Source organism: Bombina bombina, chromosome 4 (genome assembly GCF_027579735.1).
Source record: "Bombina bombina isolate aBomBom1 chromosome 4, aBomBom1.pri, whole genome shotgun sequence".
Classification (NCBI taxonomy): Eukaryota; Metazoa; Chordata; class Amphibia; order Anura; family Bombinatoridae; genus Bombina; species Bombina bombina.
In genome coordinates this window covers 838,668,215-838,686,208 of record NC_069502.1, presented here as the reverse complement: position 1 = coordinate 838,686,208, position 17,994 = coordinate 838,668,215, and the positions used below count along the sequence as shown (strand labels likewise).

Below are 17,994 nucleotides of genomic sequence, written 5' to 3'. Positions count from 1 at the left end.
GGTCTCGAGGCACAAAGCACTTGTAGAAGGTAAAATCTGAATTGACCTTTTACGCTTGTTTGAAGGGGGGAGAGCAGCCAATGCTTAAGAAACTGCAGTCTTGATAAAAAAAATTCATTGTAGGAGATACTTCATCAGCATTATCCTGTAATGAACAAACAGTAGGTGCCTTAGTACCCAGAGAAACAGCATTAGATTGGTCTGATTGTATTAACAAATCTAAGCATGAGCCACATAAATGAGCTGAAGAAGGCACACCTAATAACGGTAGAAAGGTGTTCAGGAGACTCAATTTCTTGGGTAGATTTAGGGACAGAATCCAGTTGCTCCATTATAGCATATGGCAAAGCAATGCAATAAACACTAAAAAAACCCTGAAAAAGCTCTTGAAGAACAGAAACTGCTTACCCCATCCTAAGAAGCTTTTACAAATAAAAGTCAAAGGTACAATGTGTGCTAAGCCGAAACTGCAAAACAAAGCAGGAGAAATTAACATTAAATCCGAAAGTGCGAAAAAAAAACCTGACAACTAAAAGTGTATTCCGTGCACCAAAGCCTGATGCGCGCAAAACCATAACACAATGTGTGTAAACCGAAGCATGGGTTAACTATAGTAAGACTAAAGGGACGTGAGCTAACCCGACAAACGTAAACCGGTGCGGGTAAACTATAGAAGACTAAAGGGACACGTTGTAAGCCCAAGAAGCGTTAACCCAGTGTGCACAACCCCGAAGCGCGTTAACCAGAGGCTGACTTACGATGAACTAAGAGCGCCAAAATTGCAGGCGTGCGCAAAACAGCAAAGGAAAAGTGAAAAGGAACAGTCCCAGGGTCATATATATTAGCAAGTATATAAATAACTATAACAAGTGCCCAAAACATAGCTAATTAAGTGTCTAAATGTTTATAAAAAGATACTTACCAATAGACACTCGCCCACTTGCAAACAAGCAGCAGACAGTCAAACCAGAATTGAAACAATGGAATAGGAGTATATTGTAGAGCCATAAAGCGAGGCAAAAGACTAATCCCTGCAACCAATTCACTTCCTAGAAGTGAAAGAAGAATCATAAACCATACCCCATATACATCCCTCTGACAAGCACTATACTCTGAGGGGAAACAGGGCCTCAATATAGAGGCCCATTTATCAAGCTCCGAATGGAGCTTGAGGGCCCGTGTTTGTGGCGAGTCTTCAGACTCGCCAGAAACAGCAGTTATGAAGCAGCGGTCTAAAGACCGCTGCTCCATAACCTGTCCGTCTGCTCTGATGAGGCGGACAGAGATCACCACAATTCAACCCGATCGAGTACGATCGGGTTGATTGACACCCACTGCTGCCGCGAGTCTGCAGGGGGCGGCGTTGCACCAGCAGCTCACAAGAGCTGCTGGTGCAATGCTGAATACGGAGAGTGTATTGCTCTCCGCATTCAGCGATGTCTGTCAGACCTGATCCGCACTGTCGGATCAGTTCCGACAGACTTTTAAAAAATAGGCCTCATAGACTGATCTTCACTCTTCAACCACCTCTAGCAGAGGCAAAGTAAAAAATGAGGTATGTGTTAGGTGGGAAGGATTTTATAGAGCTCTTGGTGTTTGGGAATCTTTGCCTCCTCCTAGTGGTAGAGAAGAGTAATTCCCAAGAGTAAAGGATCTCTCACCACCTCTATGAAAGAAATTGTATTCTCTCTCTGAATCATGAAAGAAAAATGTGGGGCTTCATGCCCATTTAACGAGGCTGACATTTATTTAGCGCACACTATACTTTAAATGGATATTGCAGAATTGACTACTAATACTCATCTTACATTGGCGAGTTAAGTGTTACACTCAAGCGCATTACAAAATAGCACTGGAAAAATCAGTGCTTTTGAAGACCTGAAATAAAATTGTTAAAAGGAATGAAGCAAATGTTGTTATGTTTTGTTGAAGGAGCAGCAATGCACTACTGGGAGCTAACTGTACACATCTGGTGAGCTAATGACAAGAGACATATATGTGCAACTACCAAACATCAGTTAGCTAGTAGGGCATTGCTGCCACTGAGCCTATCTAGGTATACTTTTTTAACAAAGGACACCAAGAGGAAAACAGAAAATTAGATAATAGAAGTAAATTGTAAAGTTGTTTAAAATTGTATCCCCTAGCTGAAGCACAAAAGTTTAATTTTGACTTTACTGTCCCATTAACTCTTGAAAATATGCGCAATAAAACACACATATAATATATTAAAATAAAGTATTTTACTCATAGTTATACATATTTAGTACAAAAACAAGGTTTATTAATGAAATAAATTTTCTAACAGTGATTTAAAGGGATATGGTCTATGATCAGGTCCAGGACTGGGACGGACACAAAGATGTATAAGTATGTGTTTTATTTATATGTGTATAAATATACAGAAATCTATGCAAAAAGGGACTCAGCGAGGTCACACTATCCGATCTCCAGATGTTAGCACGCCTTAGGCTTTGGCTCTTGCAAGAACATTTTACTTTCAACTTGTAATACGAGTACAAGAATAGGAGCTCTATAGATTTAACTTGAGTGGAGTTAGCACTCAGTAGTACTTATATTTGTGTGCTTCATTTGTAATCTAGCCCTTAGTTATTCATACATGAGCTGCTCACTGACTTGTGTCTGTTGTGTAACCATCTGAGAAAATATAACTTACTTACATGAGGCAAAATGACACAATCACAGAACATCCCCTTTACCTTAAGCTGTGCTAGGACTGCAGGTCTTACTTCCGTAGGCATACAAATATAGCGCAAACCTTTGCTATATCTGGCAGATGTTTGGGGGTATGTCAACCACTGCTGATGCACAGGGTACAATGGAGGTTACAATGTTAAATTAGCACTAATCACCTGTAGCCGTATTTATGGGAACTTCATCCTCCTCAGTCTTCACGTGATCACACACATACGGTTCTCCTCCGTGCTTAACCGCTGAGCCATCTGAAGGTGTAAGATCCATACGACCTGTACACTAAGAATACATGCATATGTGTAAGTTGTTAAGTATTTATGGAATGGATCAATTTATGCACACTCACCTGTAACCCACATACCTCACACACAATATATGCGCCCACTCACCTGTAACCCACATACTTCACACACAATATATGCGCCCACTCACCTGTAACCAACGTACCTCACACACAATATATGCGCCCACTCACCTGTAACCCACATACCTCACACACAATATACGTGCACACTCACCAGTAACCCACATACCTCACACACAATATATGTGCCCACTCACCTGTAACCCACGTACCTCATACACAATAAATGTGTCCACTCACATGTAACCCACATACCTCACACACATTATACGTGCACACTCACCAGTAACCCATGTACCTCAAAAACAATATATGTGCACACTCACCTGTAATCCACGTACCTCACACACAATATATGTGCACACTCATCTGTAACCCATGTACCTCAAAAACAATATATGTGCACACTCACCTGTAAATTATGTACCTCACACACAATATATGTGCACACTCATCTGTAACCCATGTACCCCACACGCAACATATGTGCACACTCACCAGTAACCCACATACCTCACACACAATATATGTGCACATTCACCAGTGACCCACATACCTCACACACAATATATGTGCACACTCGCCTGTAACCCATATACCTCCCACATATGTGCATAATCACCTGTAGCAAATGTACCTCACACACAATATATGTGCACACTCACCTGTAACCCACATACCTCACACACAATATATGTGCACATTCAACAGTGACCCACATACCACACACACAATATATGTGCACACTCACCTGTAATTCACGTACCTCACACACAATATAGGTGCACACTTATCTTACACACACATATAAATAATAAACTGTATCCCATGTACCACACACAATATATGTGCACATTCAACAGTGACCCACATACCTCACACACAATAAATGTGTACTCACCTGTAACCCACATACCTCCCACATAATATATGTGCACACTCACCTGTAACCCACTTATCTTACACATATGAATAATAAACTGTATCCCATGTACCACACACACACACACACAATATACGTGCACACTCATCTATAACCCACATAACTCACACACACAATATATGTGCAAACTCACCTGTAACTCACGTACTTCCCACACAATATATGTGCACACTCACCTGTAACCCAAGAACCTCAAACACAATATATGTAATCACTCACCTGTAAACAGCACACCTCACACAATATATGTGCACACTCACCTGTAACCCAAGAACCTCAAACACAATATATGTAATCACTCACCTGTAAGCAGCACACCTCACACAATATATGTGCACACTCACCTGTAACCCACGCACCTCACACACAATATATGTACACACCTCACACAATATACATGCACACTCGTCTGTAACCCACATACCTCCCACATATGTGCACACTCACCTGTAACCCACACACAATATATGTGCACACTTACCTGTAACCCACATATCTCACACACAATATATGTGCACTCACCTGTAACCCACATACGTCACACATTATATGCACACTCGCCTGTTACCCACGCACCTCCCACATATGTGCATAATCACCTGTAACAAACGTACCTCACACACAATATATGTGCACACTCAGCTGTAACCCACGTACCTCACACACAATATATGTGCACACTCAGCTGTAACCCACATACCTCACACAAACAATATATGTGCACACTCACCAGTAACCAACATAACTCACACACAATATATGTACACTCACCTTTAACCCACATGCCTCACACACAATATATATGCACACCCGCCTGTAACCCACTTACCCACATGACCCTAACACACAATATACATGCACACTCACCTGTTACTCATGTACCTCACACACAATATATGTGGACGCTCACCTGTAACCCACATACCCAACACACAATATATGTGCACACTCACATGTAACCCACATACCTCACACACAATATATGTGCACACTCAGCTGTAACCCACATACCTCACACACAATATATGTGCACACTCAGCTGTAACCCACGTACCTCACACACAATATATATGCACACCCGCCTGTAACCCACTTACCTTACACATATGTGCATAATCATCTGTAACCCATGCACCTAACACACAATATACATGCACACTCACCTGTTACTCACGTACCTCACACACAATATATGTGCACACTCATTTGTAACCTACGTACCTCACACACAATATATGTGCATGCTCACCTGTAACCCACATACCTCACACACAATATATGTGCACACTCACATGTAACCCACATACCTCACACACAATATATGTGCACACTCAGCTGTAACCCACGTACCTCACACACAATATATGTGCACACTCATTTGTAACCCACGTACCTCACACACAATATATGTGCACACTCACATGTAACCCACCTACCTCACACACAATATATGTGCACACTCACATGTGTCCCACATACCTAACACACAATATATGTGCACACTCACATGTAACCCACATACCTCACACACAATATATGTGCACACTCATTTGTAACCCACGTACCTCACACACAATATATGTACACACTTACCTGTAACCCACATACCTCACACACAATATATATGCACACCCGCCTGTAACCCACTTACCTTACACATATGTGCATAATCATCTGTAACCCATGCACCTCACACACAATATACATGCACACTCAGCTGTAACTCACGTAGCTCACACACAATATATGTGCACATTCATTTGTAACCCACGTACCTCACACACAATATTAGGGGTGTTGAAAATAATCGTCACCCCGATGCATTGGGATGCAGCCGTGAATGATGCTGCATCGATGCAGTGAAGATTGGAATTGATTCTGTGTCAGTGACGTCATCACGCGACATCACTTGACCGCGCTCATGCTCACATAGCCCTGGGCTACTCTAGGTACCGTTTGTCTTGCCTACCCGTTCTGAGATGCCTCCTGTTTCTTCCAATCTCCTGTTTCTTATGCCACCACAGCCTACTCTGCCTCTTCACAGGCCGCCAAGGGTTCTGCCACAGTAAGTCACAATCTGAACCACTTCTCCACACAGGAGTCAGGTTTTGCTGGGGCTCCACGTCCTATGATAGCTAACCTTCTGACTCAGGGACATTAAACACAGTGAACTCCTGGGCCATGAGAATATATATATATATATATATATATATATATATATATATATATATATATATATGTGCACACTCACCTGTAACCCACGTACCTCACACACAATCTATATGCCCACTCACATGTAACCCACATACCTCACACACAATATACATGCATACTCACCTGTAACTCAAGTACCTCACACACAATATACATGCATACTCATCTGTAACCCAAGTACCTCACACACAATATATGTGCATACTAACCTGTAGCCCAAGTACCTCACACACAATATATGTGATCATTTACCTGTAACCCACATACCTCACACAATATATGTGCACAATCACCAGTAACCCACATACCTCATACACAACATACATACACACTCACTTGTATCTTGTGTACCTCACACACAACCTACGTGCACACTCACCTGTAACCCACGTACCTGACACACAACACTCATGCTACCTTCATCCTTCAGACACAACATAAACACAGACACTCACCTGTAAACCTGGATATCTGAGACGCAATACACATACACACTTACGTGTAAACCATATCTGTCAGACACAACATACGTGCACACTTACCTGTGACCTACATCCCTCAGGCAGAACATATGTAAACACTCACCTGTAACCTGTATCCCTCAGACACAACACAAGTGCACACTTACCTGGGCTGATGCTGTCACTGGTTTCCACATCTGGTGCTCCCAGCTGACGCCTCACACACAGATCTTCTGTTATCTCAACGTTCACTATATCAGCGTTATCTGTACAAATAAAGCAGATTCAGTTTTTATATCACATGATCTAGTTTTTATAACTTTACCATCAGTGTATTTCCCAGATAGATGATAGCACCAAATTCACACATTCTCCTTTTCCCTCTCCTCCTTTTTTTTACCGTGATCCTCAATACCCCAGTATAAAAATACAACATGAACTAAACAAGGGTTAAACTCATTGTGTTATCTGCGCTTATAAACCAGACAGTAAACTACAAGGGAGAGCAGTAAGTAACTGTGTGCACAGCTCCGGCAGACTCTCACGTATTACTACTCACCGGCAGGGAGGGAGAGCAGTAAGTAACTGTGTGCACAGCCCCGGCAGACTCTCACGTATTACTACTCACCGGCAGGGAGGGAGAGCAGTAAGTAACTGTGTGCACAGCCTCGGCAGACTCTCACATATTACTACTCACCGGCAGGGAGGGAGAGCAGTAAGCAACTGTGTGCACAGCCCCGGCAGACTCTCACGTATTACTACTCACCGGCAGGGAGGGAGAGCAGTAAGCAACTGTGTGCACAGCCCCGGCAGACTCTCACGTATTACTACTCACCGGCAGGGAGGGAGAGCAGTAAGTAACTGTGTGCACAGCCCCGGTAGACTCTCACGTATTACTACTCACCGGCAGGGAGGGAGAGCAGTAAGTAACTGTGTGCACAGCCCCGGCAGACTCTCACGTATTACTACTCACCGGCAGGGAGGGAGAGCACTAAGTAACTATGTGCACAGCCCCGGCAGACTCTCACGTATTACTACTCACCGGCAGGGAGGGAGAGCAGTAAGTAACTGTGCGCATAGCCCCGGCAGACTCTCACGTATTAATACTCACCAGCAGGGAGGGAGAGCAGTAAGTAACTGTGTGCACAGCCCCGGCAGACTCTCACGTATTACTACTCACCGGCAGGGAGGGAGAGCAGTAAGTAACTGTGTGCACAGCCCCGGAAGACTCACGTATTACTACTCACCGGCAGGGAGGGACCAATGTATTTCAGTCTGATGACTATTCATGTCATCTGTCTCATCCTCTTCCTTCACATTTAATAGCCCAGTGCCCAGGTTTTCCTCTAGACGCCCTGTAATTACAGCAGGAAGTTACCTGATAGAGCACAGTACAGGGTGTAACATAAACTTATATAACAGCAGTTTATACTTTATGATTTTGTTTATTACACAATTAGTGAAAGCCTAATCATTTAGTAAATAGTTTTACAAAAAAATCATGAGTGTGAATGTGTCTAGATTCTGGCAGCACTGTTTCCTGCTCCACACATCTACCTAGGTATCTCTTCAACAAAGAATATCATGGAAACATAACAAATTTGAAAATAGAAATAAAATGGAAACTTTTAAAATGGAATTTTCTGAATAACAAAAGAAAAATGTTGGGTTCCATATCCCTTTAAAGGTTAATAGGAACCAGCATATTGGAAAAGTGTAACTCCTTGATCTCACACTCTCTGGTGAATGACCTTACATGAGAGAGCCTATACCAGCGCACTGTGAGGTTTTACAAGACTGATATAATAAAAGCTACACAAATAAACCTAAAGAAAAAGTTTGCTGTCTGTTTAACTTTTGTATCTGTAAACACGTAACAGTTGTGGTTTGTGATATACACAATACAGGGCTAAGCAGGTGATCTAATAGAGGTGTCAGCACGCAGTAAACCCAGGAAGCTGGATAGCTAATAACACTGTATGAAAATTAGTCTAAATTAGTGACATTCAAAAAGGAGGAAAGTCTGTCTCAGAACTCCATAAAACTGGCAAATAGGAAGCAGCGCGTTGTGCGCACCAGAAAGATCAGACAGACAAGCAGGATACTAGTGACAGGAAGTACCGGCTAGACACCATCACAATATTAGCAGCACCTCCAGCGCCGCACATACTTCTGCCCCCAGCTACACACTGAAGAAATGCACCATATTGTATATAATACGTTTATGTAACCAGCGGTAACAGAATATTAGCTGCCTCAGTGCTGCACATACTTCTGCCCCCAGCTACACACTGAAGAAATGCACCATATTGTATATAATACGTTTATGTAACCAGCGGTAACAGAATATTAGCTGCCTCAGTGCTGCACATACTTCTGCCCCCAGCTACACACTGAAGAGCTGCACCATATTGTATATAATAAGTTTATGTAACCAGCGGTAACAGAATATTAGCTGCCTCAGTGCTGCACATACTTCTGCCCCACCTACACACTGAAGAGCTGTACCATATTGTATATAATAAGTTTACGTAACCAACGGTAACAGAATATTAGCTGCCTCAGTGCTGCACATACTTCTGCCCCCAGCTACACACTGAAGAGCTGCACCATATTGTATATAATTAGTTTATGTAACCAGCGGTAACAGAATATTAGCTGCCTCAGTGCCGCACATACTTCTGCCCCCAGCTACACACTGAAGAGCTGCACCATATTGTATATAATTAGTTTATGTAACCAGCGGTAACAGAATATTAGCTGCCTCAGTGCCGTACATACTTCTGCCCCCAGCTACACACTGAAGAGCTGCACCATATTGTATATAATACGTTTATGTAACCAGCGGTAACAGAATATTAGCTGCCTCAGTGCCGCACATACTTCTGCTCCCAACTACACACTGAAGAGCTGCACCATATTGTATATAATACGTTTATGTAACCAGCGGTAACAGAATATTAGCTGCCTCAGCGCCGCACATACTTCTGCCCCCAGCTACACACTGAAGAGCTGCACCATATTGTATATAATAAGTTTATGCAACCAGCGGTAGCAGAATATTAGCTGCCTCAGCGCCGCACATACTTCTGCCCCCAGCTACGCACTGAAGAGCTGCACCATATTGTATATAATAAGTTTATGTAACCAGCAGTAACAGAATATTAGCTGCCTCAGTGCTGCACATACTTCTGCCCCCAGCTACACACTGAAGAGCTGCACCATATTGTATATAATAAGTTTATGTAACCAGCGGTAACAGAATATTAGCTGCCACAGTGCCGCACATACTTCTGCCCCCAGCTACACACTGAAGAGCTGCACCATATTGTATATAATACGTTTATGTAACCAGCGGTAACAGAATATTAGATGCCACAGTGCCGCACATACTTCTGCCCCCAGCTACACACTGAAGAGCTGCACCATATTGTATATAATACATTTATGTAACCAGCGGTAACAGAATATTAGATGCCTCAGTGCTGCACATACTTCTGCCGCAGCTACGCACTGAAGAGCTGCACCATATTGTATATAATACGTTTATGTAACCAGCGGTAACAGAATATTAGCTGCCTCAGCGCCGCACATACTTCTGCCCCAGCTACACACTGAAGAGCTACACCATATTGTATATAATACGTTTATGTAACCAGCGGTAACAGAATATTAGCTGCCTCAGTGCTGCACATACTTTTGCCCCAAGCTACACACTGAAGAGCTACACCATATTGTATATAATAAGTTTATGTAACCAGCGGTAACAGAATATTAGCTGCCTCAGTGCCGTACATACTTCTGCCCCCAGCTACACACTGAAGAGCTGCACCATATTGTATATAATAAGTTTATGTAACCAGCTGTAACAGAATATTAGCTGCCTCAGTGCCGCACATACTTCTTTCCCCAGCAACACACTGAAGAGCTACACCATATTGTATATAATACGTTTATGTAACCAGCGGTAACAGAATATTAACTGCCTCAGTGCCGCACATACTTCTGCCCCCAGCTACACACTGAAGAGCTACACCATATTGTATATAATACGTTTATGTAACCAGCAGTAACAGAATATTAGCTGCCTCAGTGCCGCACATACTTCTGCCCCCAGCTAAACACTGAAGAGCTGCACCATATTGTATATAATACGTTTATGTAACCAGCGGTAACAGAATATTAGCTGCCTCAGTGCTGCACATACTTCTGCCCCCAGCTACACACTGAAGAGCTACACCATATTGTATATAATACGTTTATGTAACCAGCAGTAACAGAATATTAGCTGCCTCAGTGCCGCACATACTTCTGCCCCAAGCTACGCACTGAAGAGCTGCACCATATTGTATATAATACGTTTATGTAACCAGCGGTAACAGAATATTAGATGCCTCAGTGCTGCACATACTTCTGCCCCCAGCACTGAAGAGCTGCACCATATTGTATATAATACGTTTATGTAACCAGCGGTAACAGAATATTAGATGCCTCAGTGCCGCACATATTTCTGCCCCCAGCTACGCACTGAAGAGCTGCACCATATTGTATATAGTAAGTTTACGTAACCAGCGGTAACAGAATATTAGCTGCCTCAGTGCTGCACATACTTCTGCCCCCAGGTACACACTGAAGAGCTGCGCCATATTGTATATAATACGTTTATGTAACCAGCGGTAACAGAATATTAGCTGCCTCAGTGCTGCACATACTTCTGCCCCCAGCTACACACTGAAGAGCTGCACCATATTGTATATAATACGTTTATGTAACCAGCGGTAACAGAATATTAGCTGCCTCAGTGCCGCACATACTTCTGCCCCCAGCACTGAAGAGCTGCACCATATTGTATATAATACGTTTATGTAACCAGCGGTAACAGAATATTAGCTGCCTCAGTGCTGCACATACTTCTGCCCCCAGCTACTCACTGAAGAGCTGCACCATATTGTATATAATAAGTTTACGTAACCAGCGGTAACAGAATATTAACTGCCTCAGTACTGCACATACTTCTGCCACCAGCTACACACTGAAGAGCTGCACCATATTGTATATAATACGTTTATGTAACCAGCGGTAACAGAATATTAGCTGCCTCAGTGCCGCACATACTTCTGCCCCCAGCTACACACTGAAGAGCTGCACCATATTGTATATAATACGTTTATGTAACCAGCGGTAACAGAATATTAGCTGCCTCAGTGCCGCACATAATTCTGCCCCCAGCTACACACTGAAGAGCTGCACCATATCCTATATTATAAAAGACAAGTGTTTGTCTGAAGCCGTCATGCGCAGTACAGACAAACACTTGGCCTTAGATTCTATTCTCGCGCACCTCGGCATAGCTGACAGCTGACAGATTGGGAGCGCTAGGGAGCGCGAGCTACTCAACAGCTGTGAGGTCTGCTGCGTGAGAAGCGGCAACGCGCTCCCCAGACCTCACAGCTGTTTGTGGCCGACGGGAGCGTCGCGAGGGGCGTGGCCGGGCGTCGCGAGGGGCGTGGCCGGGTGGGTGTTGCCGCGATGGGGCGTGGCCGGGCGGGGTCCCGCGAAGACAGAGCCAGAGAGGGAGCAGGAGGGGGGGGGGCAGAGAGCCAAAGAGAAGGGGGGGCAGAGAGCCAAAGAGAAGGGGGGGGCAGAGAGCCAAAGAGAAGGGGAGGGCAGAGAGCCAAAGAGAAGGGGGGGCAGAGAGCCAAAGAGAAAGGGGGGGGCAGAGAGCCAAAGAGAAGGGGGGGGGCAGAGAGCCAAAGAGAAGGGGGGGGGCAGAGAGCCAAAGAGAAGGGGGGGCAGAGAGCCAAAGAGAAGGGGGGGGGCAGAGAGCCAAAGAGAAGGGGGGGGCAGAGAGCCAAAGAGAAGGGGGGGGGCAGAGAGCCAAAGAGAAGGGGGGGGCAGAGAGCCAAAGAGAAGGGGGGGGCAGAGAGCCAAAGAGAAGGGGGGGGCAGAGAGCCAAAGAGAAGGGGGGGGGCAGAGAGCCAAAGAGAAGGAGGGGGGGCAGAGAGCCAAAGAGAAGGGGGAGGCAGAGAGCCAAAGAGAAGGGGGGGGGCAGAGAGCCAAAGAGAAGGGGGGGGCAGAGAGCCAAAGAGAAGGGGGGGCAGAGAGCCAAAGAGAAGGGGGGGGGCAGAGAGCCAAAGAGAAGGGGGGGGCAGAGAGCTAAAGAGAAGGGGGGGCAGAGAGCCAAAGAGAAGGGGGGGGGCAGAGAGCCAAAGAGAAGGGGGGGGCAGAGAGCCAAAGAGAAGGGGGGGGCAGAGAGCCAAAGAGAAGGGGGGGCAGAGAGCCAAAGAGAAGGGGGGGGCAGAGAGCCAAAGAGAAGGCGGGGGGGCAGAGAGCCAAAGAGAAGGGGGGGGCAGAGAGCCAAAGAGAAGGGGGGGGGCAGAGAGCCAAAGAGAAGGGGGGGGCAGAGAGCCAAAGAGAAGGGGGGGCAGAGAGCCAAAGAGAAGGGGGGGGCAGAGAGCCAAAGAGAAGGGGGGGCAGAGAGCCAAAGAGAAAGGGGGGCAGAGAGCCAAAGAGAAGGGGGGGGCAGAGAGCCAAAGAGAAGGGGGGGTAGAGAGCCAAAGAGAAGGGGGGGGCAGAGAGCCAAAGAGAAGGGGGGGCAGAGAGCCAAAGAGAAGGGGGGGGCAGAGAGCCAAAGAGAAGGGGGGGGCAGAGAGCCAAAGAGAAGGGGGGGGAGAGAGAGCCAAAGAGAAGGGGGGGGAGAGAGAGCCAAAGAGAAAGGGGGGAAGAGAGCCAAAGAGAAGGGGGGGAGAGCCAAAGAGAAGGGGGGGAGAGCCAAAGAGGGGGGAGAGAGAGAGCCAAAGAGGAAAAAGAGCCAAAAAGGAGAGAGAGCCAAAGAGGGGGGAGAGAGAGCCAAAGAGGGGGGAGAGAGAGCCAAAGAGGGGGGGGGGAGAGAGCCAAAGGGGGGGGGGAGCTAAAGGGGGGGAGAGCTAAAGGGGGGGAGAGCCAAAGAGGGGGGAGAGAGAGAGCCAAAGAGGAAAGAGAGCCAAAGAGAGAGACAAAGAGGGGGGGGGGGAGAGCCAAAGAGGGGGGGAGAGCGCCAAAGAGGGGGGAGAGAACAAAAGAGGGGGGAGAGAGCCAAAGAGGGGGGGGGGGGGAGAGCCAAAGAGGGGGGGAGCCAAAGGGGAGGGGAGAGCCAAAGAGGGGGGAGAGAGAGAGCCAAAGAGGAGAGAGAGCCAAAGAGGGGGGGAGAGAGAGCCAAAGAGGGGGGAGAGAGAGCCAAAGAGGGGGGAGAGAGAGCCAAAGGGGGGGGAGCCAAAGAGGGGAGAGAGAGAGCCAAAGAGGAGAGAGAGCAAAAGAGGGGAGAGAGCCAAAGAGGGGGGGGGAGCCAAAGAGGGGGGGGAGCCAAAGAGGGGGGGGAGAGCCAAAGGGGGGGGGGAGAGCCAAAGGGGGGGGGAGAGCCAAAGGGGGGGGAGAGAGAGCAAAAGAAAGGATGGAGAGAGCCAAAGAGGGGAGAGAGAGAGCGCAAAAGAGGGGAGAGAGAGAGCAAAAGAGGGGAGAGAGAGAACAAAGGAGAGGGGGGAGAGAAAGCAAAAGAGAGGGGGGAAAGAAAGCAAAAGAGAGGGGGGAAGAGAGAGCAAAAGAAAGGGGGGAGAGAGCAAGGGGTGGGACCGCTGTTCTGAAAAAAATGGCCCGTGTACACAGGCTTTAGTACTAGTTGTATATAATAAGTTTATGTAACCAGCGGTAACACAATATTAGCTGCCTCAGTGCTGCACACAGTGACGTTGTCTGAACAAGCACACAGCTAGGGTAAGAACAAGCAATGCTTCTTATGTTATTACATTTACCTTTTCTCTTGGTATCCTTTGTTTAAATTTAGCTTCTTCCAATAACAAAATATTGAAGTATGCTAAGTGTGCACGTGCCAGGAGCACTGTACGTAGAGCACACTAATCAGCCTACTTCAGTATACTCTCATGATAAACATTGCTGTCTAATATAAAGCTTGTTCCTGTGCCTACCTCAGTATGCTCTGATGACAAGCACTGTTACCATATATAAAAGCTTGCTCCTTAGCCTACCTCAGTATGCTCTTGTGACAACCACTGCTACAATATATAAAGCACGCTCCTGAGTCTACCTCAGTATGCTCTTGTGACAAGCAATGCTGCAATAAATTCAGCATGCTCCTTTACCTACCTCAGTATGCTTTCATGACAAGCATTGCTGCAATAAATTCAGCACGCTCCTGTGCCTACCTCAGTATGCTCTCATGACAAGCACTGCAGCCATATATACAGCACACTCCTGTGCCTACCTCAGTATGCTCTCATGACAAACACTGCTGCAATAAATTCAGCACGCTCCTGTGTCTACCTCAGTATGCTCTCATGACAAGCACTGCTGCCATATATACAGCACACTCTTGTGCCTTCCTCAGTATGCTCTCATGACAAGTACTGCTGCCATATATACAGCACACCCCTGTGCCTATCTCGGTATGCTCTCATGACAAGCACTGCTGTCATATATAGAGCGTCCTTCTTAATCGTACTGCCTATCTAAATAAAGTCAGTGTAATTTTGTCAGGGTTTTTTCCCTGTTGTGTTTGCCATGTGCTGCTGGCAGCCATTTTACTCACCTCTCTTGCCGACTATGGTGCATTGTGGGGGATGCTGCTCATTTCCTGCACTTCCTTTTATGGCCAGACTGGTGTGCATCATCTGTGTGAGACAGGATGCAGTCTCAGAATTGTGATGTTATCACTTATTATTTAAAGGGCCTCTGTTCAGTATGCTTTGCCTTTGCGTTGTCTCAGACCTGTTTGTGAGAGTTCCTGTGTATTACCTGGCTGTCTGACGTCCTTCCTGGTTCCTGGCTTGTTCCTGACTCTGCTGTTTTACTTGTTCCTGATTCCGGCTCGTCTGACTATTCGCTTTGGCTCCTGACTCAGCTCGTCTGACTACCAGCTCTGGTTTTGACTCCTGGTTTGTTATTTGACTTGTGGACTTTTTATTATTTTTTTGTTATTAATAAAGGTGTGATTATTTTTGCACTTATCGTCTCAGTCTGATTCCTGGCAGCCTGACAAATTTTAAAATCCATGACCCTATAACGTTTAATTGTTGCCATCCTTCTGTGTCTGCTGCTCTCTTCAAAGCTAATTTCTTATTTTAACCCTTTACAGGTGCCAGTTGCTGATGTCCTACACATTTACACTGGGTGCCACCATCTTGGAGTGTAGGTATTCTCGCACCATGGGACAGAAGCAGTGCGCATTCATAGAACAGTGATGTTGCCGGCTTTTTACCATCTGTACTGTGCACCTGGGGTTAGTGTGCTTGACTAGCCTGGAGATTGATATATTTGCAGCACCTGCATTACTTTATATTATTCAGATAGCGTCCAGAAGAGAAAAGCGCTCAAAACTCACTTTGTAAAATCAATGAAGTTTAATAGATCATTTAAAATCAGAAAAACTGGTCAGTAGAAAAAAGATAAAAAGTTCAGGTTAATGAACAGGTGTATAATAACTGCAAAAATATAAAACGCCACACACTGTATTGTGTGATAACCTGAAGCGCACAATATTGCTGTGAGAAAACTCCAATATGGCATTGCCCTGTATTAAAAAGCAAAGTTACAGCATTCAGCACCTATAAAAAGGTGAAATAAGAGTAAAGCTCTAAAGAGAGCTGCAGGCAGAGGAGGAAAAACAATAATATGGTGAGTAGTGACCGTTGTATTGTAGTTGTGCCCAGCGGTAATGTCCCTTTAATTCTAAATAGTAATGGTTATTTATAGTCTCATATGAGGTGATTCTTTAATGCTCTGTCTATGACAGTATAAAACCACAGTGGGACCTTAACAGTAGGAAACTTCATTAGAACCCAAGTAAAACCACTGATTTAGTGCTCCCTGTATATGACCAACAGAACCACATATGCTTTATAGTAACTACACAGCTCTGTGTCTATAAACCTTATTAAACCCCTGATTTAGTGCTCCCTGTATGTGACCAACAACATGACATACACATTATAGTAACTAAATAGATCTGTGCCTATAAACATTATTAAACCCCTGATTTAGTGTTTCCTGTATGTGACCAACAACACCACACACACATTATAGTAACTACACAGCTCTGTGCCTATAAACCTTATTAAACCCCTGATTTAGTGCTTCCTGTATGTGACCAAAAACACCACATACACACAATAACTACACAGTTCTGTGCCTATAAACCTTATTAACCAGCAAATACTCAGTTAATTAAAGGGATATACGTCAGTAGTATAATGGTGTTATACAGACAAAGCACACAAGTTCAAGACATTGTAGAATACACAATGCTTAAAAAAACAAAAACACTGCAGTAGCCATATTTAACATTACAGCTTTCTGCCTATAAACCTTATTAAACCCCTGTTTTAGTGCTCCCTATATGTGACCAGCAAAATCACATTATAGTAACTACATCTGCGCATTATAATAAAAACACAGATTTGTGCCTATAAACAGAGAGGTATTGCCTGGTATTTCGGGGCTGGACTGCACTGTTAAGTCAGGATCAGACTGATATGCTACAAGAAAGTTCTTCTCTGTGAAAGGCACATGTTGAGCAAAAAGAGGCTGCTTCTTGGGTGGTAACTAGCCACAAAACAAGCTATTATGCTTTAGTTCATTCCCAGGTTGAGCGCTTCTCTGTTTTTAGTTATGCAAACATTATTAAACCCCTGATTTAGTACTCCCTGTATGTGACCAACAACAATGCATACATATTATAGAAACTACACAGTTCTGTCCTTATAAACCTAATTAAACCCCTGAATTACTGCTCCTTGTATGTGACCAGCAGCACCACATAAACATTATAGCAACTACACAGGTCTGTGCCTATAAACCCGTTTTAGTGCTTCCTGTATGTGACCAAAAACACCACATACACATTATAATAACTGCATTGACCAAACCCCTGATTTAGTGCTCCCTGTATGTGACAAGCAATACCACATAATTATGATAGTAACTACACAGCTCTGTGCCAATAAACCTTATTAAACCTCTGAGTAACTGCTCCTTGTATGTGACTATAAAAACACATACATATTATAGTAACTACTCAGCTAATATGCTACAGGAAAGTTCTTCTCTGTGAAAGACACATGTTGAACAAAAAGAGGCTGCTTCTTGGGTGGTAACTAGCCATAGAACAAGCTATTATGCTTTAGTTTGTTACCAGGTTGAGCACTTCTCTGTTTTTATTTATGCAAACCTTATTAAACCCCTAATTTAGTGCTCCCTGTATGTGACCAACAGCACCAAATGCACATTATAGTAACTATACAGCTCTG

At 44.8% G+C, this 17,994-nt stretch overlaps 1 protein-coding gene across 2 annotated transcripts in view; it reads right to left on the bottom strand.

Annotated features, from left to right (window-relative positions):
- LOC128657217 (gastrula zinc finger protein XlCGF57.1-like) overlaps positions 1–17,994 on the bottom strand; it is a 171,740-nt gene that overhangs the window by 135,548 nt on the left and 18,198 nt on the right. For both annotated transcript variants that reach the window (XM_053711474.1, XM_053711475.1), the window contains exons 2-4: positions 7,945–8,052; positions 6,865–6,963; positions 2,874–2,994 (exon numbers count right to left, since the gene is read on the bottom strand). In XM_053711474.1, coding sequence (XP_053567449.1) covers positions 2,874–2,994; positions 6,865–6,894 — 151 coding nt within the window. In that variant the 5' untranslated portion in view covers positions 6,895–6,963; positions 7,945–8,052. The remainder of the gene's footprint in view (positions 1–2,873; positions 2,995–6,864; positions 6,964–7,944; positions 8,053–17,994) is intronic.